The 21943-nt window shown below is 52.0% G+C and overlaps 1 protein-coding gene across 1 annotated transcript in view; it reads right to left on the bottom strand.

Annotated features, from left to right (window-relative positions):
• COL22A1 (collagen type XXII alpha 1 chain) overlaps positions 1-21943 on the bottom strand; it is a 248238-nt gene that overhangs the window by 161461 nt on the left and 64834 nt on the right. Inside the window, exons 8-12 of the mRNA XM_059901262.1 lie at positions 18466-18546; positions 17159-17275; positions 14663-14707; positions 12659-12721; positions 8372-8410 (exon numbers count right to left, since the gene is read on the bottom strand). Coding sequence (XP_059757245.1) covers positions 8372-8410; positions 12659-12721; positions 14663-14707; positions 17159-17275; positions 18466-18546 — 345 coding nt within the window. The remainder of the gene's footprint in view (positions 1-8371; positions 8411-12658; positions 12722-14662; positions 14708-17158; positions 17276-18465; positions 18547-21943) is intronic.

The following is a 21943-nucleotide window of genomic DNA, read 5'->3' as shown; positions in this document are numbered from 1 at the left end:
CCAAGTGCTGGCCACTGAATTCTCCATGGCTGCCACTGCTAACACCCTCACCCATCCCTTCAGACAGAATCTGCGAAGTAAGTGTCTCCATCATCCCCTGCAACGGTACACGTCTCACCTACACCAGCACCCCGTGCTATGTAGAAGCACCTTACGCTTTCTGAGGGCATTTCTTGGTCACTGCTCTGGAAAGGAGGCACTGGGAAGAAAATCCGTATGTAGCAGACCCCGCGCTTCACTCCCCACCCACCTGTACGGTCCATCTCCACCTCCACGAAATCCTCTCATCTCGCAATTTCAAGTACAGCCTGCCGTTGAAAGACACCAAAGAAAGAACTAACTCAGGTGGGAAGGACTCAGTCTTTCACACTGTGTGTGGCACAAGGTGTGTCTGTCGCGTTGAGACCAGAGAAGTGTCACTGTGAGAGCAGGTCTGACTGTCCCATGAAGTGGGACGTGCACTGCGGTGGTGCTTCACAGGAAGGGCTCTCAGCCAGCTCAGACCTCAGGCCGCGGGCTAATCAGGACCACGGGAGCGGGAGCGTCCCCACCACCCGCCCCTCTGCCCTGTGAGCTCTGCAGTGATGCAGGTATTTTTCTAGACACTCTTCACCCTCCACCCCTCCACCCGCCTTGACTCTCAGTGCAGATGGCTGGATTAATCCTACTCCAAAGTTCATGTCCGTCATTCTTCTGTCCTTCTCCAGCCCTCCAGCACAGGACTAGATCTAAATTGGGTAGGTGTTACACTTTTGAACAAACCAGAGCTCCCTATAAACTACTTCGTCCTCTTCCTATAGCTTCTACAGTGAAAACATCGATGTGTAGGAGCATTTTCCTAAGTCTCAGCGCCCTTTTCCATGACATGATGACGGTGATACCCTCCACCTGCTCTCACTGGGAGGACTGAGTAAGACAGTGACTGTGGAACCACCTGGCTGCGGGCTTGACGCCCCGAAGGTTACTGCATCAGAAGCCTCTCCAGGATTCCACAGGAGAAGGGAGCTGTGGATGTGCAAGGAGGAGGAATCAAGGCCGGGGAGGTGGAAATATGGACCCAGAGATGGACCCAGAATTGGCAGGAGACGGAGACGGGGCAGGGTCGCTCGGGGCCAACACGCAGGGGACTTGATCCTCCAAGTAACACAGAGCGGCTGAGCAGGGGTCTGTAGGGAATGGTGTGACCACAGCAGCATTTGAAAATCAAACGCAAATTCACGCGCATTTGCATGTTTCAAATAGGACAGCAAGAATGAGCCAAAGGAAGCCATCCGGAGCTGAGGAATCCCAGGCGCCCCGCCCCACCACGGGGCACATGAGTCCCCAGCGCTCTTTAAGCCACTGCCTTTCCTGAGAGGCTGGACCTTCAGGTCCACAGCAATGCCGGGGAGACTGCTTTGTCCAATTTCAAATCACCAGAGAACAGGAGGCACCGGGCTTCTCAGGGGCCTGGTTTGGAATACGCATGTGAGGAACCTACTTTTCTCAGACCTGGGGACCAGCCCACCTCAGCGGACAGCTCCGAACCTGGCCTTCTAACAACCCTCCTTAGTTCCATCAAGATGGCCGTGGCCTCTTTCCTCGGTTTTCCAATCGGCACCTTATTTGTTTAACTTCATGGTGAACCAACCCATAAGGACTTCCCCCATGATGACCTGCACTCGGCTCCGGCATCCGCTGCAGGACATTTGGCTGAAGTTTCTAGAGACAGCTTCCCAGGAAGTCAGAACGGCCTCTGCTATTTGTCTGGCTCAGATTCCTCTTTCCCCGTCAGGTTTATGGTCCCCATAAAAATGGAAGAAAGCCATAGAAGACAAGGAACCCATGTTTGCGTGACCTAAAATTCTGTCTGCTACTGAGTCAACCAGCCCAATAAAATTCAGCTGAGTTCCTCCTATTTGCTCGCATAGTTTTTCTGGGGCACCGCACTGTGAAATCCGAGCACAAAATCCATACAAAGTTTTATATACTGCCATACGGATTTCTGTGAAAATGCTGAAGAAAGGACTTTTTGGTGGTTGTTGTTCTGGTTTCTTCCCCCCCTCTACCAAGTGCTGAGTACACAGCTGCTGACCCAAGCATGGCTTTACGGGACACTTTGCCACAATTCCACCCCCTGTGGCTCCCAAGGGCCCCCCCCCATCTACAAGGTGTGAGCCAGACTTGATGAGGGGCTGCAAGCCCTCTCCCTGCCCTGTCCTCTGTTACTCTCCACTCGAGGGAAACGGGGGGTGGGGCAGTCTCCTCAGCACCAGGTCTAGGCTGGTCTCTACCTGAGGGCCGCCTTCTACATCCTATCCCAACTCTAATTCAAATATTAGTACCAGCAGCTGCTCGTAAAGAAAGCAAAGAGCCCCGGCAGGAAATGCATTGCCCGTGTGTCTGAGCAGTGGGCGATGCCGGCTTTGGGGAGCCTGGACTCCGCCCTGCAACGTCATCTACAAGGGTCCACGCTGGGCCCAGCCTGTGTGTGTCCCCTTTGCCCTACCCCACCTGGCTCATTGCACGGCTGCAGGGATATCCGGGCTCTCATCGCACAGCCCCAGGCCCTGGGGGAAAGAACACCGTCCCCGGGCTTCTAAGTGAAAGTACTTGGTCTGTCGTTCTATTTGGACTAATGTAGATAATGTGTCCGAATTGACCATCACGCTCAGAGAATCCAGTGCCCGGGTGGCTTAGACCTGATTCCCGCTAATGCTTTCTCATCTGCCAGGTGCTCTGCTAAGTTCTTGCCGTGGATGCAATCACTTAACCCTCACTTCAGTCTTACAAGAGCCTATTATTGTTACTATTATCTTCAGTGTACATATGAGAAAACAGGCACCGAGAACTGTAATGACCTCTTCAAGGTCACACAGCAGGACAGGGGCAGTGCCAGGTTCCCAAAGCCTGACCCTCACCCGCTGCTATGTTCTGTCATCTGGGACCAGCTGTCACAGTGTCCAGGATTCAGCAAATGCCCCATGCTGGGCGAGAGGGCTCTTCCCTCCAAAATAATACTGCTTTTGGATTTCATGCATGAACAACTGTAAATATACTATTATTTAAAAATTTTTCATCATATTAAGTTTAAGCTCTAGTTGTTAGTTAAATGTTTATGTTTAGCAAAAGTACTAATGTTATAGCAACATAAAGAGCAACTAACAAGGCATGAAATATCCCAAATCCCACTACCCCAGTGCACTGGCTATTCTCGCTGCACACGCATTTTGTGTGTGAGCGCATATGGCTTCCTATTCTACTATTTCATTTACGCCATGTTGCATGCACATCTACATATATAAGGGCTTCCTAATTTTCACTTATGTCCTTCTGGTTGAAGAAATGCAATTTTCCATCAGGTTGTTTCCATTTTTTGCTGCGGTTGGTCATTGTTAAGAGTACTTATAAAGAACAGAGTCAGCTTGAGATCGTTTTGTTTCTGTTTTTCCCTTCATTGGAACTGTGCTTACGATAATTTCCTAGATATTTTTTAGTTTCATTCTCTAAGTACCCCCAGCAGTATAACACCGAGTATCCTGGGAAACCCTCAAGGTGCAGTGCTGATGTGACCGGTGTCCTAGGCAGGGTCTCCTGACAGTGTCGTCACCCTCTGAGTGTGTAACAGGGTGGAGGATGGAGGTGGCACAACAGACTCGATTAAGGACCAGGAAAAAGAAGAAACACTCATGATTAGATAACCACGTGACCAGAATGTGTGTGCATGTCTCCTCTGCTGAATTGGTGAGTGAGCCTTTGGGGGAGGCCCAAGCCATGTTTTAGAGCTCTGTGAACCCACCACTCTCCCACGTACTAGGTACTTGAATGCTGTTTACTGAAGAAGCACATCTGTCACTCTTTTATGGATTTTAGCAATAGCTTCTAGCAGACAAAAGAACGGAATAAAGATAAGGGACAGAGTTTTATATGCGCTACCACGTCCCAGGGACTAAGCCAGGTGCTGTCACAGGCACTGCCCACCTCCTATAAGCCCCACAACAGCCCTAAGGGGTGGGCATCAATGGCCCCACTTTACAGATGAGGAAGCTGAGGCTCAGAGAGACACCACCCAACGCTCACCCAGCCACTGCAGAGCTGGGATCCAAACCAGGTCTGCCCAACTCCCCGAACCTGCTTTCTTTCCATCACCTGAGCCCACATTTGAGCACAAAACGAAAGCTCTCTTTGCCCTCGTTCCCCCAGGTGCTAGATTCCTAAGGGAAAGAGGAACGCCCCCAAAGGGCAGAGATCTCCCCAGTATCACACGGACCCCTGCAGAGGAAAACTGGAGCGACGCTCTGGCTTCCAGACACCAGAGGGCGCTGTGGGTCCAGGAAGGGACGACAACGCAGCCTCTCTGTGGGGTTCCTGCCCTGAAGGCTCTGGTCCCCAAGAGCAGAAGGCCCCTCGGGATGCGAAAGGAAGCTCACTGGACACCACGCACTTTGGCCTTGTTTTTGTCGTTTCTGAATTTTTTTCTACCGCGGGGCTCATGGACCACATCTCCATGGAAAAGACTCAGTGTCCAGCCACAGGAAACCTTATACCAACATCTTCACTGTGCTTATTAATTTACTTTGTCAACATGGAAGGACCAAGGGTGGGAAGGGCACGGAAGTCATCACCCCTCCCTGCTCCCCCTGACTCCCCCCAAAACTGGTCCAAACCAGACCATCCGCATTGGTCCAAACCATGATGATGCTGATGACGATACCCTCTCCTCCTCCCCCTCCTCCTCCCCCTCCATCATCATCCTCATCACCAAGACAGCACTGCCAACGATGATGGGGCGACAAGAACAGCAGCACCACCCATCATGAGGGCTTGCTGTGTGGGGCACTGGGTTAACCTTCCCAGCAACCTCTCACATGGTAGGAACTACTATCATTCCCTTTCTCACTCTTACAGAAAAGGAACCTGAGGCTCCACATGAAGTGGAGCCAGAATTTGAAGCTGAACCTTTCTGACTGCAGAGTCTGTGACCATTCTACTGGCTCTTGGTCCTGGATGACGGAGGTCCACACTCCATCCATCCATTCACTCCTTAGGCAAGCATTTATTTAGTGCCAGCTGTCTTCCAGACGCTGTGAAGGAGGGTCCATGCCTATCTCTCTCTCCTTCCGTGCCCCCAACACCTGGGCTATGCGCAGATCTTTTCAGGCGGCCCCTAAAAGCCTGCTTCCCCCTTTCCCTGAGCCCGATTTCATACATATTAAAACACTGAGGGAGCTTTGTCCCAAGAACCCGTGGTGCATGTGGGATGGCACAGGAACCAGAGAGAAGGCTGGCTTCCAAAACGAGGGGCAGAGGCAGCCCAGGAACAAAGCACCACACAATGGTCTTGGGCATTTGGTGGGGGGCTCTGGCAAAGTCAGGAGGCCAAGAGCTCTGGCAGTGTTTCAGCTGTGTGACACTGGGTCAGTCACTCACCTTCTCTGAGCCTCAGTTTCCTCAGCTGCAGGAAAAGGAGTAATTCAATCAGCCTTCCAGCTTCCCTTCACGAGTGATTGTGTTTTCTAGCCATCTTACTGTGACCTTGGGCAGGTCACTTGACCTCTAAGCTATGTTCTCTCATCCGTGAAAAGGGCATAGTCGTGCCTTCCCTGAAGCACTGTCTTAATAATGAGACATAAAGCATGGAACACAGCTTACACGGTGCCTGGTCCTCAGATAGGCCAATGCACATTGTCACAGTGGCTGATTACATCACCAAAAATTAAAAAAAAAAAACAAAACAAACCACAGCAAGATTCAGCATCACATGATTTCTGGACACATCGGGCTCCAGTCCGTCCAATCCCCTTGGTACTCTGCGACTGCTTTCGAGAGAACGTTCAAGCAAAAAAGCCACTTAAGCTCTGTCCAAGTGCATGAGTCACCAGTGGCCTTCTCCCTTCTGTGGATCCTGTTGTCCCCTTGACTCTCCCTGGCCTCGCTGCATCGTGGAGGGGAAGCAGAGACTCCAAGTTACAGAAGACAGCCCCAGGGACTCAGGCTGGGGGTGGGCTGATGACCAAGTCTCAGAACTGCCACCTGCAAGGTCCCTTATGCGTCATCACATCCCACCCCTGCGTTTCTACAGATGAGGGAGCAGAGACCCAGAGACGGAGGTGACTCATCCCGAATCACATAGCTCAGATGTGGCAGAATCTAGACTCAGACTTTGCCAAAAATGCTCAACCGCAGGAGAATGTCAACCAAAGACAGAGACAGGAGTGCCGGAGTCTATTCAGCTACGCGTCTCTCCTGCCAGCACCGGATGTGTGAAGGGGTCTCCCGGCTGGGACTGTGGCCCGGCAGCTTCAGGTCCTGAGCGTAGTGCTGCAGCCTGGGCTTTGGGGCACCGGGGAGGTGCCTCCAGAAGCAGAAGGCTGCCTGTCCTGAGCTCAACCAGAACAGACGGGGCAGAGATGCAGCTGCTGCTCATGGGAGAAAGGGGGCCTGTCAGTTTCTCCTGGTGGCATCAGCACATGAGAAGGACAGCACGTCATTCAGAGGACGAGCCGGTCCAGGAGCTGCACGTTGGCCTTGCCTGGGAAGCACGACCCAGGCTGAGCGCCCTGACTTCAAGGGCTCTGGCAGCCCCAGTCCTGAACCCGAGGAACATGTGGGTGTCCTGTTAATACCCTGTGCCCGGGTTCTGGGCTCTTAGGAACCGAACATGATGGCAACTATCAAAGCTGAGCGCCTAGGTTCCAGGTGCTGTGCTTTGAGACCACACAGGAATCGTGGAAGATGGTGGCGCCAGTCCTGCTGGAGGCAGAGGGAGACCCAGACTCTGATGGCAGAGCTTGGGAACAGCCTCGACTGACCCAGGTCTGCCTGGTGCAAAGCTCGTGTTACGCTGTGTGTCACACTGTCTCTCAAACGGCTTTGTATTCCTGTGCAGTAGTTATTACGTGTGTGTGTGTGTGCCTGTGCTTTTAACAGAGGTTAAAAAAGAAAAGTTCATTGTGGAATAAAGGAAGACACAAAGAAAAGTAAGGGAAAAAATAAATACTCTCATAGTTTTGCCACCCACAGACAACCAGTGGTTAACAATGGGGGTTTGCCCCCAGAATCAGCCTCCCTCTCTGAGTCTCACACACACACCATAAACACAACCGGGGTCATACTGTATAGATATTTTGCAATGTGTTTTAATTAAAAATTAACAAAATGCTATCTTCATTTTCTGAGTCATTAATCATCCTTCTAAACGTGATTTTGTGTCCCTAAATGCCACTGTATTATTTAGCTGTACAATAACTCATGTTACCTTTTGCCCACTGCAGAGCATTACAGTTGTTTCCAGGCTGGCTTATAAATCACGCTGTAATTACGAAACGTGTGGGTATGTACTTGTGCACAGCCTTGATTTATCTCCTTAGAGTAAATCTCTAGACATGAACGGACTAAATAAAAGGTGCTACACGGAGAGAACGAGCGGGGCACATGAAAGCTCTGTTTCCATAGTAACTTGACAGAGTGGCACCTGCTTTACACCATCAGCCCTACGCAAGGGGTTGACGTGAGCCCCCCTCTGAGTAACGATATCCTTCTGGGGTCCAATGCCCTGCATTCTGAGTCTACAAGTGCCTAGACTCCGGCAAAATAACCAACATAAATGTACGTTACAAAGTATTGTGGCTGTCTCTCCTGGGAAATGGGAGATGTATTTTTAATCACTGGTGTGAGTGGAAAATGGCATTTTTAGTGATTGCTTTTTATTTCTCCTTCTAGGCTGACACCTTAAGAAAGCTTTCCTCTTTAGAAGGAATCCCCTCTTTCCCAGGATCTGTCGAGCTTGTACATCATCATCACGACTGATGAAGGTTAAAGAAGGTGCAACATTCATATCCAGGGAGAATGTGAATAGGCCTCCATTCCTCTGCCTGTCTAGTCCTGCGGCCACCCATGACTCTGTCCCTCATCATCTTGCCTTCGTACTTCTGCAGCAATCTCCCGACTATTCCCCAAGTTCCTCTGGTCTGGTCTGCCCCGCTCTCACGTCTATCGGCACCTGCTATCCGAACCTTCTCAGCATGTCTGATCACGCACAGACCGTCCAAGGCCTTCCCATCACTGCAAACAAGGCCTGAACACATTTTGATATTGAATGTCCTGCATGTTGGTCCTCAAACCACATCTGCAGCTCTGCATCCCAATTTCCATGAGCGCCATTAAGTACCCTCTGCTCTAAGCACTGTGAACCATTCATGTCCTAAACAAGCCCTTCCCTCCCACTTCACACACTGAGGCACTCAGCCCAGGAAACCTCTTCCCCTCCCACCCAAATTCTTACCAGGCAGCACCACGGCAGCACACAACTCTCCCGAACCCAAGTCCCCCACCCCATTCCCGGGCCACATCCACGGCCCTTGGAGGAGTGAGAAAGCAGGGAGGTGCTTACCTTTTCACCCTTTTCTCCTTGGACAAAAGGTCCTCTGCCCTGGAAAAGCAAAGCAGAAGGCAAAGGTTTTCTACGAAGTATCTCCACGGCATGACATCACACATGGCAGATGTGCCCTGGGATTCAGAATGGTGGGCTGCTTTCTCATAAGCCCTGCCAAGGAGCCTCTAAAAGACACTATCTTTTACGGAGGGTAGAGTCTCGTCAGTTTTATCTCATTTAATTTTCCCAACAACTCAATATTATGGTACTATTCTTTCTTCCACATCAGCTTTATTGAGATATAATCTACAGAGCACATAATTCACCTAATTCATAATTTAAAGTGTAGGACTTCCCTGGTGGCGCAGTGGTTGAGAATCTGCCTGCCAATGCAGGGGACACGGGTTCGAGCCCTGGTCCGGGAAGATCCCACATGCCGCGGAGCAACTAAGTCCACGAGCCACAACTACTGAAGCCCGTGCACCTAGGGCCTGCGCTCCACAATAAGAGAAGCTGCCGCAATGAGGAGCCTGCACACATCCGCAACTAGAGAAAGCCCGTGCGCAGCAACGAAGGCCCAACGCAGCCAAAAATAAATAAATAAATAAATTAATTAACTAAAAATAAAGAGTACAATTCAATGGTTTTTTAGTGCATTTACTAAATGTACTAAATGTGGTGGTGCAACACCACCACAATCAACTTTAAAATGTTTTCATCACCCCAAAAGAACCCCAAACCCATTGTGGTCACTCCCCTTTTCCCCCCACCCCCCTGCTCTGGGCAAACCTTAATTGGTTTTCTGTTTCTATAAATTCACCTATTCTAGACATTTTATATATATGAAATCATATATGTGGGCTTTTATGACTGGCTTCATAGCCTGTGTTTTCTTAGCAAACTGTTTTCAAGGTTCACCCACCTTGCAGCATGTATCAATACCTCATTTTATTACAGAATACTATGCCATTGCATGGCTATGACACACATTTTATTTACCCGTTCATCACGTGATGAACATTTAGGTTGCTTCTACTTTTCTGTTATTATGAATAATGCTGCTATGAACATCCACGGACAAGTTTTTGTATGAACACGTGTTTTCATTTCTTTCGGTTACACACCTAGGAGTGGAATTGCTGGGTCATATAATTCTGTGTTTAACCCTTTAAGGACCACCAGACTGTTTTTCAAAGCAGCTGCATTTTACACCAGCAATGTATGAGTTACGATTTCTCCACATTCCTAGTTGTTCTACACACTATTAAAGTGGGGTGTTAAGTCTCTCATTTCAATTCTCAATGTTTGCTTCATATATCTGGGGGCTCTGTTGTTAGGTGCACATATGTCTATAATTGTTACATATTTTTAAAGGATCGACACTTTTATCATTATAAAGTGTTCCTCTTCATTTCTATTAACTTTTTTTAAAGCCTGTTTTGTCTGATATTGTTATAGTCACTCCAATTTCTAATGTTTTCTATTTGTAGAATGTGCATTGTCCGTCTTTTACTTTCAACCTATTTATATATTTGAATCTAAAGTGTGTCTCCTGTAGACACAATACAGTTGGATCTTGTTTTTATGTCCAGGCTGAAATTCTCTGCTGTTCAACTGGTTTGTTTAATACATTTACAGGCAATGCTATTTTTGATGTAGGTAGATTTACATATGCCATTTAACTTTTTGTTTTCTGTGTCTCCTGACTTTTTCTGTTCCTTTATTCCTCCTTTACTGCTCTTTTTTGCATTACATGAGTTCTTTTCAGTGCAACATTTTAACCTCTTTAAGGATATTTTCACCATATAGTTTTGAATTATTTTCTTGGAGGTTGCTTGACGTTTACCATATACATCTTAACTTATCAGGATCTACTTAAGATTTACCCTAACTTACTTCCAGTGAGATTTAGAAACATACTCCTATGTGATCTATTCCTTCTTCCCCATTTTTGTGCTATTGTTGTTACAAATATTTCTTAAATACCCAATGATGCACTGCCATAATTATTACTTTGAACTTGTCACTCCACTGCATTCTGGCCTCAATTATTTTTGGTGATGAGTCAGCTGATAATCTTATTGGGTTTTCCTTGTACATCAGGAATCATTTTTCTTTTTCTGCTTTCGATATTTTTGCTTTGTCTGTTAGCATTTTTTACTATGATTTTTCTAAGGATGGACCTCCTTTTGTTTTTCTTGATTGGACTTCCTGAGGCTTCTTGAACGTGTAGATTACTGCTCTTCATCAAAGTCGGGATGTCTTCAGCCATGATCTCTCTGAATACTTTTTCTGCTCCTTTCTCTCCGCTCCTGGTACCCACGTTATGTGTGCACTGATGCACTTCACGGGCCCTCACACTTCTCTGAGGCTCTGCTCATTTTACTTCATTATTGCTTCTCTCTGATCTTCAGATTACATGATCGCTACTGATCTGTTTTCAAGAATGCTGGCTCTTTCTTCAGCCAGTTCAAACCTACCGTCATGCCTCTCGAGTGATTTTCCTTTTCATTTCAGTGACTGTACTTTAAAATTTCCATTTAGTTCTAGAATTTCCATTTGGTTCTTTTTAACAATTTCTACCTCTTTATGTTCTATACTTGATGAGATAATGTCACGATACTCCCCTCTATTTCCTTCCGAATCGCTTCCTTTAGTTCTCTGGATATAATTACAATGGCTACTTTGCAGGCTTCGTCTGTGAGATCCGACATCTGTGCCCTCTCACAGGCAGTTTCTGTAGCCTGGTTTTTTCCTGTGTATCAGTAAAATGGGTGTTTCACTAGCCCGCACCTCACAACATTGATCTGAGGGTTAAATGGGCCAGAAATCTGTAAAACATATAGCACAGATCCCGGCACACCATGAATGCTGTTAAATATCAGCCTCTCTTCCTATTTCCATGTTATTTTGCACAGAGCAGGTGCTTCCTACCTCTGCACAGGAGGCAGGTGTGTATGGTGTGGGTGAAAGGTGTAGCTCAGCAAGTGAGCACAAGACTCAGATTAAAATAGATTCAAATCCTGCCTCTGCCACACACAGGCAGAGCACCTGATGTGATCACGAGTGCATCACCAAGCCTGAAAATTCTGTATCCTTCCCATCTGTGAGTGAGGAGCCTAAGTTTAAGAAGCTGTTCTAAGGAGTAAGGAGGGACCCACATGAAGCCCCTGTGAAGAAGGGCAGGCGGTGTAGCTACAATCATGAGCTCTCAGATGATGGCACGGGGGTATCTGCCAGGCTAACTCTTCTAGGGGAGCGGCTCCGTCTTGTCGTCGGGTTTCCCCCGAGCACTGAGAACCTAAAAGGAACTGATTATACTCACTCTCATTCACTGACCTCCTACCACGGGCCAGGCATTTTATAGACAAAGTTGTTCTTTTCTTTATTCTGCTAATGGAGCAAATGAGGTTTTCAGAGAGGTTAAGAAACCTGCTCAGTCACACAGCTAATGAAGATTGGAGCCAGGGACGATTACTGAGGTCCACCTGACTCTGAACTTGTGCTATAGGTGCTACAAGATGCAGTTTGAAGGATGGGTTTAGTGCTTCCACCAGGCCAGGTAACAATAGAGGAACAATAGCATTTACTTTGTTTCCGCACTGTTACAAACTGTTTACATGTGTTAACTCATTTAATCCTCATCATGCAACTCGACAGTTAATTTTATCCTCTCCACTTTACAGATTAGGAAACTGAGGACAGAAAGGTTAAGTTATCTTGGTGGAGCCAGCCTTTGCTTCCCAGCCATGTGGCTCCTAAGCCCTGCTCTGCACCATGAATCGTTTATCTCTGTAATTCTTCCCTGACCCACCATCCACTGTGCTCGCTCATCAACCGCAGGATCCATGAACACAGTTTGTGCTGGGCCAGATGCCGGGGATGCTGGACCGACAAACCGCGAACCGAGGTATCAGGGAGTCAGCTGATGTGGGGACTGACAGGCACCAGGGATGTGGGAGCACCGAGAGGGTGTGTGAGCCAGACCTGGGGTCGCAAAGATACCCTGGAGAACTATGCCCGGTTGAGTCTGAAAGGTGCGAAAACGTGAGCCAGGCAGGAAGGGGAGGTGAGGGGCAAACGGGGGTGGACAGAGGGCAAAATGATTCCCGGCAGAGGAAAAACCATATGCAACGGCCAGGGTGAGATATGACCAGTTGGGGGAGTCACCACTGTCAACCTGGAGCACAGAACTTGGGGGGTGAGGGCGGGGTGGTGCAGGGTGAGGCTGGAGCGGCCGGCAGGCCTCCTGTGCCCATGCAGAGGGGTCCCCCATGCTGGCCACGCGGAGGGGCCTCCACTCACCGTATCTCCTTTCTCTCCCTTGGGTCCAGGAGCTCCAGCCGGCCCAGGGGCTCCCATGTCCCCCTGAGGGGTGGAAACCAGAGACAAGCGTTGGGTCGGGTCCTCCGACCAACCTCTCCCACACCAGCTTCCCGTGGCCCACCTTGCCCCAGTTTTCTGGCAGCAGCCGATTTTGTCATTGCCAACTGCACCATGAGGCCAAGCCTCCCACCCCCGGAGAGGGAAGGAGCATCTGAATCACTTTCTCAAACTCCTAAATCCCGGAACGAAGGACACCTGGAGAAAGCAAGTGGGTGACAGCATCGCACGCTTGACCCTGGGAACGGGAACGGCGGCCCCTATGCATCCTACAGGACCCAGCCAGGGCGGGGCCCCCAGGCATCCTGGAGCCTCCCCAGGAAGCTTCAGGGCCCCCCCTCCCAGCCCCGCTCCCCCCAACCCAGCGTCCCACCCCCCGTCACGCCTCTTCCTGCTGGCTCTGAGTCCGGGGACATGGCTCCCTGCTATGTCCCAGCGTCCAGAACGGGCCTGGGCACCCAGGATGCACCAGGCCACGCCTACGGATACGACCGGAGCCACCTCTAGGTAAACGGAGCCGCTGGAATCAAGGTGTTCACCCAGCATCTTAACCACGGACGGGCTGGGACGCTGGCTAAAGGGCCAGGACTGCCAATCAGCCACGGGGCAGCCAGGCTTATCTGCAGGTGGTGGGACCTGTTTCCCTCCCTAGAATCCCCTCCCTCCCACCTCATCTTCTCTCCCAGGGTCAGGGGTCGGGCTCTGCCGTCCGCACAACCCCAGATCTGTCCAACCACAGCACAGCTCGGTCGCTCCGTGAACGGCCACTGCTTCAGACAAACGTTTTCTGCTTAGAGGTTCACAAACCCCCAAACAGCTTTGCTCTCTTCTTCCATCTGACAGCCCAGGGGCTGCTCAGCAAGGCAGAAGCCCCTGCTCTCTTTCTCGCAGCGAACACCTGGCATCCTGGACCTCCTGTGTGTGTGTGCGTGTGTCTGTCTGTCTATTCTCCCCATCCTAGCACACTGCGGACAGAGAGGAGAAGGGCGAGAGAAGGGGAAGATGAAGGAGGTACACACAGAGGAAGGAAAAAGGGAGAAGACAAAAGGGACCTTAGGAGATGTTCAATGGTGATGCACTGAATGAATGTGAACATAAGTAATACAGGTGAGAGGGAGGGGGAGAAAGAGGGAGAGAGGGCGGGACAGAGGCAGGGGGAGAGGGAGGAGGGAGGAGGGGGGAGGGAAGGGAAGGGGATGCAGTCATCGCTAGGTGTCTGCACCATCACACTCAGCCCCTTTCGAACACCAGACCAGGTCATGGCCACTGGGCAACGCTGACCTCTTCCCTCAGCCTCTGTGTGACCCCGGGCAATGCACACCTCTCTGGGTCTCAGCTTTCCGAGACCGAAACAATGATGCGAGACGACAGCCCTGTCCAGCTCCGTAAATGCCATAAACCTGGGCAGTGCTGGACAGAGAAGAGGCTGGTCCACGGCTGAGGAGGGAGGAGCCCACAAGGAGGCACCTGGCCTTGAGCAATTCGTGAGTTTGGAAAACGTGTACAAAAAGAATTTCACGCACGTCAAGCAAACAGATCGTGCGTCCTGAACAAATAGACTCTTTAAAGCGCAACCCCCAAAGTTTCTGGAATATAGAGGCCTGAAAGGATGGATGCAGAGTTAGCTGACCACGGAGGGCCGAGCCTGTTGGAGCGAACAGCACCTGAGCCCGGGCACGCGTGTTCTCCTTCTCGATCACACGCTCAGGCTGAGAAACGGACGCTCTGAACCGTGAAGGGACTCAGAGGTTACGGACTTTATGCCACTTGCTCTAGCCTTCCATCTCAACAAGCTCAGAAGCAAAACCCCGCAGGACAGTAATCTAACACACCATTGTTTGGGAGTTCTTTTCCTCCTTCTTACAAAGAGAGCAAATCAAAGGACCTCACGCTCTAAAGAGCTTCTCTGCCGGCTCCGGTACTGACCTTTGGGCCGGGGAGTCCCACTGGGCCATCAAAGCCCTTTTCACCCTAAAGGAAGAAAGACAAAAGAAACAAGTAAGGTTCTGTTTTAATTTCCCCCTTTCTCTCTTTACTAGTTGGTTATCCCCTCCAGCTGCTCATAAGCCAGTCCCTTAGTAAGCCACGTGCCGATCAATAAGTTGGACAAAGTTCACCGGAGCTGAGCACCCGTTCTCAAACTGCCAACCTACATGGGGAACTCGGACGTGGCCTCCAAATACAGCCATTGGCGGAAAGATCATCCATCAATTTACAAATGCCAGCCTCAAACTCTGGGTGGCATCACCCAATAAGCCATTCCATCCATCCTTCATACCCTGGGTCCACTTATCCATCAATTCAACCACTATTTCATATAGTGGCTGAAAATACAGACATGGAAAGATTCAGTCTTTGCCATCTGGAATTCATGAGCTTATGGAAGTAAAGACAAGTAGGCAGTTTTAATCCAATGTGATAATTGTTACGGTCGATGGAAGAAGAGGGAAAGAAAGGGTCATAATGTCCCAAATAGCACGGGCTAAATGAGTAGGTATTGAATGGATGGATGTGAAGAATGGAAAGGAAGGAAGGCAGGCAGGCAGGCAGGGAGGAGGGAGATCATACGGACAAGAATAACGGGAGCAGAAAAGGATTCTTTGGGGATGTCTTGAAAGAAGAACAGGCATTAGCAGATTAAAAGGGGTGGCGGAGGGAAAAGATGTTCTAGGCAGAAGATGCTACGTATGCAAATTCCAGAAGGAAAGAAAGATCATGACCTCGCAGAGGAACAGGACCTTCCTGCCTGCCTAGAAATTGGGAGGGGAAAGGGGAGTGAGATGAGGGTAGAAGGGCAACTAGGACCCACCAGGGGCCACACAGAGTGGGGACAGGTGGGGGAGGGGATCTGTGAGCCAAGCTCAGGAGGGTCAGTGGCGACCCAGCAGGTGTTTGTGAGCTGGAGAGTGACAAGGTGGGCGGGAAGAGAGGATGGAGGCCTGCTTGACCCCAGACTTCCTCCCGAGGGGCCCCGCCAGGGCAGGGCTCCGGGGAAACCATGAACTGGGCAGAGCTAGCGTCGGCCGCCCTCCCTGGCACAGTCTGCAGGCTAGTGGGCCAAGCCCCACGCTGCTGCAGTTACCCTTTCCGTTTGGGGTTTTCAACGGAAAACAAGAATTCAAAAGGATTTGGGTTTGGACAGTTGCTTTCGTTATGACACTGATGGGTGAGAACCGGATCTACACGTTGTCTGTGGACCGCCTGAGCCTGCCAGGGGCGCGGACGAGGATCCCTGCCCAGCGCCCTGGGCGCACCCACCCTGGTTCCCTCTCTGGCTTCTCCCAACCCTAACCCAGCACCAGGCCGGAAGCCCCTAACTTCACCGACGCCCCAGACAAAGGCTCAGCTCGCAGCATGACCAAGCTGGCTCCTCGTGGCCTCCCAGCCAGCTGGGCCATGGTTGGACAACCCCACTTGACTGAGAGCTCCTTGGGAGGGGGTCTCTGGGTGGAAAGAAGAAAGGAGCGTGTGAAGGAGAACAGAGGAGAGGGAAGCAGGGAGGGAGGAGAGGCTGCCAGGACAGGCGGCTTATTGACACAAAACTGTTAGGAAATTCTTAAAGTGTGTCCACCCCAGTGAACGTGAACCACGATTTCGTATCTTTGTCTGTGTCTCCCAAGGCCCTCGCAAAGCTGGGGAGCAGCTCCTGCGTGCGGGCCCTGAGCTGGGAGGGGCAGGCAGAGCGATGGATACACTGAATGCTGTAGACCGAGGGCCCTGGGGCTACCAGTCGAGCAGATCTTCACGGAGACCATCTCGATTTCGTCATCCTCACATATCTGTTTATTCTGCTCAAACAGTGGAAACTTGTTTCTCGTTAAGAGGGCTGTTCGTCCACAGAAAAACAGATGAAGGCCTCAGGCACTCGAGGAGACATTTCATCTAGGCTAAAGGGCGGTGGTGGCAGTCAGAAACATACTAGGTTTTAAAATTAGAAACAAGAGGCATTAAACTCTACTCATATATGCATTTAGATTATATAGTCCAGCTAATTACAGGGAACATTGAGAAGAAAGGGATGAGGGTGTGTCCCGCAGAGCACACCTAAACCCTCAGCCGCTGCCCATGCAGAGTCTTATTCTCGAAGCAAATCTGGCTGGTTTAGTCGCACACGAGTGAAGAGGAGACCGGGAGGAGCCAGAAGCACCTTGGGAAGACATTATGAACTTCAGGAAGATGTGCATCACAGCTGGGTCTGAGCAGCTCCCCTCCCAACGTGCACAGAAATCAAGAAGGGAGAAGCCCAAGGAGCAAGGACAGTCCCCTGACCGGAGAGTCACCTGGAGCCTGGGGCCACCCTGCCCTGGCAGCCCACGTGCATGATGGGAAATTCCCACCTCCACTGCTGGTTCTGCCGACCACCCTGCCCCACTCAGCCCTGGGGCCCTGGGCTGGCGGCTGAGGGTGGACCGTGGATGGTACCTTTTCTCCAGCTGGGCAGGAGCAGTTGATAGTCTTCAAAAACCCGATCTGTTCACTGCCGGAGGTGGGAGGCGGCTGGGGTGGGGGTGAGGGCTCCGTCAGCACGGTCACCTGGCACTGGAAGGAAAGCACAGTGGTCAGAACCTGGCTTCTTGCCCAGCACCGCTCCCTGGAGCTTCCCTGCGCAGGCAAAGGGGAGCCAGGAACCCTGAGGACACTGGAGCCTGAGCAGGGAGGGCAAGTAGCGTCTGACCGCGGGTCCTGACACCCTGAGGCCCTGGAGTCAGACTGGCGTGGGCCAACGGTCTCAGCCAATTCACTGGCCTCTCAGCAGCCTGTGGGAACCACTTAACCCCCCTGAGCCTCGGTGCCAACCTCTGCAGAATGGGGACAAGGGCATTTCCATCATAATGCAGTGAGGAGGAGTTAGTGCGACAGGAAGAAAGCATCCAGTTCAGAGTCTGGCACGCAGGAACCCAGCAGGTGTGCCCGTAATGACTTATTTCCTTACCCTCGCCAGCCCCCTCCCTCCCTTCTTTCTTCCCCTCCTCTCCCCCCCCCTTCTTCTTTCCCTTTATTCTCTCCTGCTCTTATCCGTCTCCCTCCCTTTCCTTTCTCTCCTCTCTCTCAAAAGTCAGGCTCAGCTGGCTCCGCAGCCCCAGCCCTGGTAACGACCACCCCGGGTGCTTGTGCCCCTGCCTCGTCCTGACACAGGACACGCTGACCGAGTGCTCACTGCGTGTGGGGCCCGCGCCCGCCGAGTCCATGGACTTCAGCCTTCAACTCTGGGCGGCAGGACTATGGAAGTACCCTTGGAACTGGTATTTGGTAAACGGAGAGGGAGGGACCTGGACCGAGGTGGAGGTGGGGAGGCCCTGGGAGAGGCAGAACTGCGCCGGGGGCCCAGGAGCCTCTGCCCGCCGTTCCTGACCCCGTGTTGCCTCCTCCTGTCTTGCTGAGCAGCGCAGAGCACGGCGGCCTCCCCGCTCTGAGCGCCGGCAGCAGGGATGCCATTCCCTCCTGCCAGCCTCTGCCCCGTGCTCCCCAGAGCTGGGCCTCATCGCTCAGCTGCAGCCCCGGGGGCTGTAGACCGAGGCTGGGACAGACCTGCATGACCCGCTCCCCCAACCCACGCCCGCCAGACCAGGAAATGGAACCCTGGCGATGACCACCGGGCTCCCTCCCAGGGCGCACTGTGATGGCGGGTGTCCCCTGATCCCACCCCGGGGCCCAGGACGTCCCCTCCCTCGGGAAGCCAAGGACCCATTCCCCCCCCACCAACCCCTCCACGCAGAGTCTCTGCTCACCGGGCCCGAGGGGATGTCACAGCACGTCTCCAGTTCCGAGTGTCGGGAGTCACAGTAAATCACGATCCGCTGTAGGTCAAACTGGGAGGGAAAGCGAGGACAGAGAGTGAGTTTTGGGGGCTTTGGAACCCAGATCCTCCCAGGTTTCGGGTAGGCCCTGCTCAGGGATCAGGCCCACTTCCTCCTCAGGGTGCTGTGTGGTCTGACCCTGAGCTGAACTTCAGAGGGAGCCTAAGTCTCATCTACAGACAGGCCGTCCCTCTCCCTCTAGAAGTGCGAGCCCCAAGCGCAAGGTGAGTCAGCACAGACTGGGGGCGGCATTTTCTCCTGCTCTGAATGTGCTACAGCTCAGGCCCCTCACACGCCTCCTCCCGTCCACAATCCGTGGCCACTGCGTTCACTAAAGCCCCTGCCATGGTGCTGCCACCAACAGTCTCCAAAGGTTCAGAGTATCCCTGTTTTCAACTCTCTCATGTCCACGTGGTGGCTTAAGTAAACTTTCTTATATTAAAAATTTGCTTCTATCAAATAAAAGCAAAAATAAACAAATGGGACCTAATTAAACTTATATGCTTTTGCACAGCAAATGAAACCACGGATTGCCACGTCCATGCCTCTGCACGTGGTCTCTCTTCTAGGAAAACCCCTGAAAACTAGCAACCACGCTGAGGCATCCCCTCAGGAGTTGTCGTAAAAATACACCCACAGATCTTTTGATGCTCCTCCAAGAGGTGGAGCTTCATTCCCCTCCCCACCCCCGAGTGTAGCAGGGACCTGGTCGCTGGCTTCTAAGGAACAGAACATGGCAGAAGTGATGGCGTGTCGCTTCGAGATCAGTTATAGAAAGACTGGCTTCTTTGTGTATGCGTGCACAGTCTCTCTCTCTCTCTCACATCACGCAGCCTGGGGGTCACCAGCTGGCACGCAGGGAGCTGCCCCACGGAGAAGCCCACATAGGGAGGAACCAGGGCCGCTGTCAGCAATCCAACAGCAAGGAACTGAGGCCCTCAGTCCAACAGCCCACAGGAGGCTGCCAGCAACCACCTGCACGAGCTTGTAGGTGGTCTTTCAGCCCTGTTCCAACTTCAAGATCACAGCAATAGCCAACAGCTTGACAGCGACATTATGAGAAACCCTGAGCAAGACCCCCCCAGCTCAGCCCCTCCCAGATTCCTGAACCACAGAAACTATGAGACAATAAGTGTCTGTTGTTTTCATCCCTCTTTTTTGGGCGGGGGTGGGGGGGATATTTGTTATGCAGCAACTGATAACTGATACACATCCTCTACTGTCAAGAAGAGTTCACGGGGTCTCTTCTCCACCGCTTGGCTCCTTGTACATACAGCTAATACTGAATATACCAGCCTGCATGGTAATTATACATTTGTGTGTCCATCTTCCCCCTGGGCTCCCCATCCTGGCCCACAGCCCTCAAACACACTGAGCGCTCTTTTCCCAGCTGCTTTTCCCTCCTGCTCCTCACAAGGCTGGCTCCTCTCACCTTTCACCTCTGTAACCACCCATCAGAGCCCAGGCCCTCCCTGTCACTTGTCATCCTGTACATCCTCATAAAAGCAATGACTACAATGCCTCCTTTGTGTGCATTTCTCAGTTTACTTTTTAAACTGTGTTTCTCCGATTAGAACAGCAGTTCTGTGAGGCAGGCCTCTCCTATCTCTTGTGTTTCTCTGTACCCCCAGCCCCAGAGCACTTCCTGACATAGCAGATGTCCCGAGGCATAGAATGAATGGTTCAGTGGATACATGCATGCACCATGCATGGACAAACATTTATCGAATGGAAATTGAGCTAAATCAACGGATGCTTATTTTATTAACACCAATGTTGAATGCTCCCAGCCTTGCACGTCCCCTGTGCCCTTCTGCGGTCTGTGCTGCATTCAAAGGCCCTGAGCAAGCTGGCCAAGCAGCTCGACCTCACCCTCCTGGCTTTGGGACAGGCCCCGGCAGGTGTAAGCCCTCACCCCACAGACTCGACTCAGCAGAAACAGTAACAATTCCAGTTGTCTGTCTGTTGTATTTCCTGTAGAGACACCAGCCAACAGACAGGAGAAAATGACAAAACACAAAATCACGCTTTGGAACAAGGCCTATTTTAAAGAGAGGGTCCTGCTTTCTACATTAGCAAGCGTACATGCTCAGCAACTGGGTCAGTCTGGCAAGGCCGCAGGGACAGAGGTGGAGAAGGAAGGCAAGGTCAGGGTCAGGGAGGAGCACAGGTGGCCTGGGGCCTGCACAGGTGCACTCAGGGTGGGCGGCAGGGCCTGGGAGCCAGGAGGGGTCCCTTCCAACTGCCTGGAATCCCACCTTCCTCCCTCTCCCCTCCCTCCACCATGTCAGGGAGCCCACCTCCTGATGCCCCTCTGCCCCCACCCCCTGGGATCTCTGCTCCCGTTTACACCCTCAGCAAGTCCAGGCTGAACTACTGCAGGGTCCTCTCTCCAGCCCCAGTTTCCCTCCGTGTCCACCATGTGCAGCTTGGTGACCCTTTCCTGGCTACAGTGTGGAAACCAGTCAAGGCGCAGAGAGCTTAGGATCTGAGATCAGCGGGGCCTGGGTCTGAGCCTCAGCCCTGCTCTTCTCTCAGAGCAGCTGGTCAAGGCACCCAATGCCCTGAGCCTCGGTTTCCTCTTCTGTCAGACGGAGATGCTGACGTGACTCCTAGGGCACCGTGAAGACCAGGTGAGGCCAGACACAGGCGTCCACGGCAGGTGGGGCTGCAGGGTGCCGTGGTCTCTCCCCACCGTGTTCAAGCCTGAGCTACGTGGTCACAGGTGCCCCAGCCTACGCTTCTGGAAGGTTTACGAAGGAGTGCGGGGTTCATTGATGCTCCCTCCATGTAGTTCATCAGGATTCATTTTAAATCTAGAAACCCAGCACGAAACAGGAAGGGGGCACAGCATTCCTCTGACAAACGTCAGGTTCTGGGATTCCCCGGCACTGGGTACAACGTGGACACTCAGCTAATGGCAACGGGCCAGAGGAGGAGAGAGTGGGAGCCAGCCCAGACCCCAGACTCCACACTGTGGGTTAAAAGGGCCCAGTGAAGGGCACAATGTGACCATCGAATCTGACAGGCAGCGCGGGACAGGACCTGGAGGCCCAGACTCACAGTAAAGGCAGAACTTCCAAGCAGACGGTGAGGTCTGCATCCCCGCCTGCTAATTCTGCCACTTTGGGTGAGTGATTCAATCTCTGTGCTGAACATCCTTACAGAATGGGGACCATGCGGTGAGTGAGGTCACAGCCTGCAACGTGGAGGAACTAGTCAGCCCGTGAGAACTTCTGGGAACACGGTGGGTGGCACAGAGCAAGGGGCTGGTTGGCGCCTGCGGCTCTGACACCCACCGGCGCCCCTGCTCAGACTCTGGGTGGGCTCTGCGCCTGCCCCCCGCCACTACTGGGGCGGAAGGAGGGCAAACGCGGCCCCAGCCCCCTTCTGCCCAGTCGAGCCTGAA

Source organism: Balaenoptera ricei, chromosome 17 (genome assembly GCF_028023285.1).
Source record: "Balaenoptera ricei isolate mBalRic1 chromosome 17, mBalRic1.hap2, whole genome shotgun sequence".
NCBI classification, from domain to species: Eukaryota; Metazoa; Chordata; class Mammalia; order Artiodactyla; family Balaenopteridae; genus Balaenoptera; species Balaenoptera ricei.
This window is presented reverse-complemented; position numbering and strand designations above follow the sequence as displayed.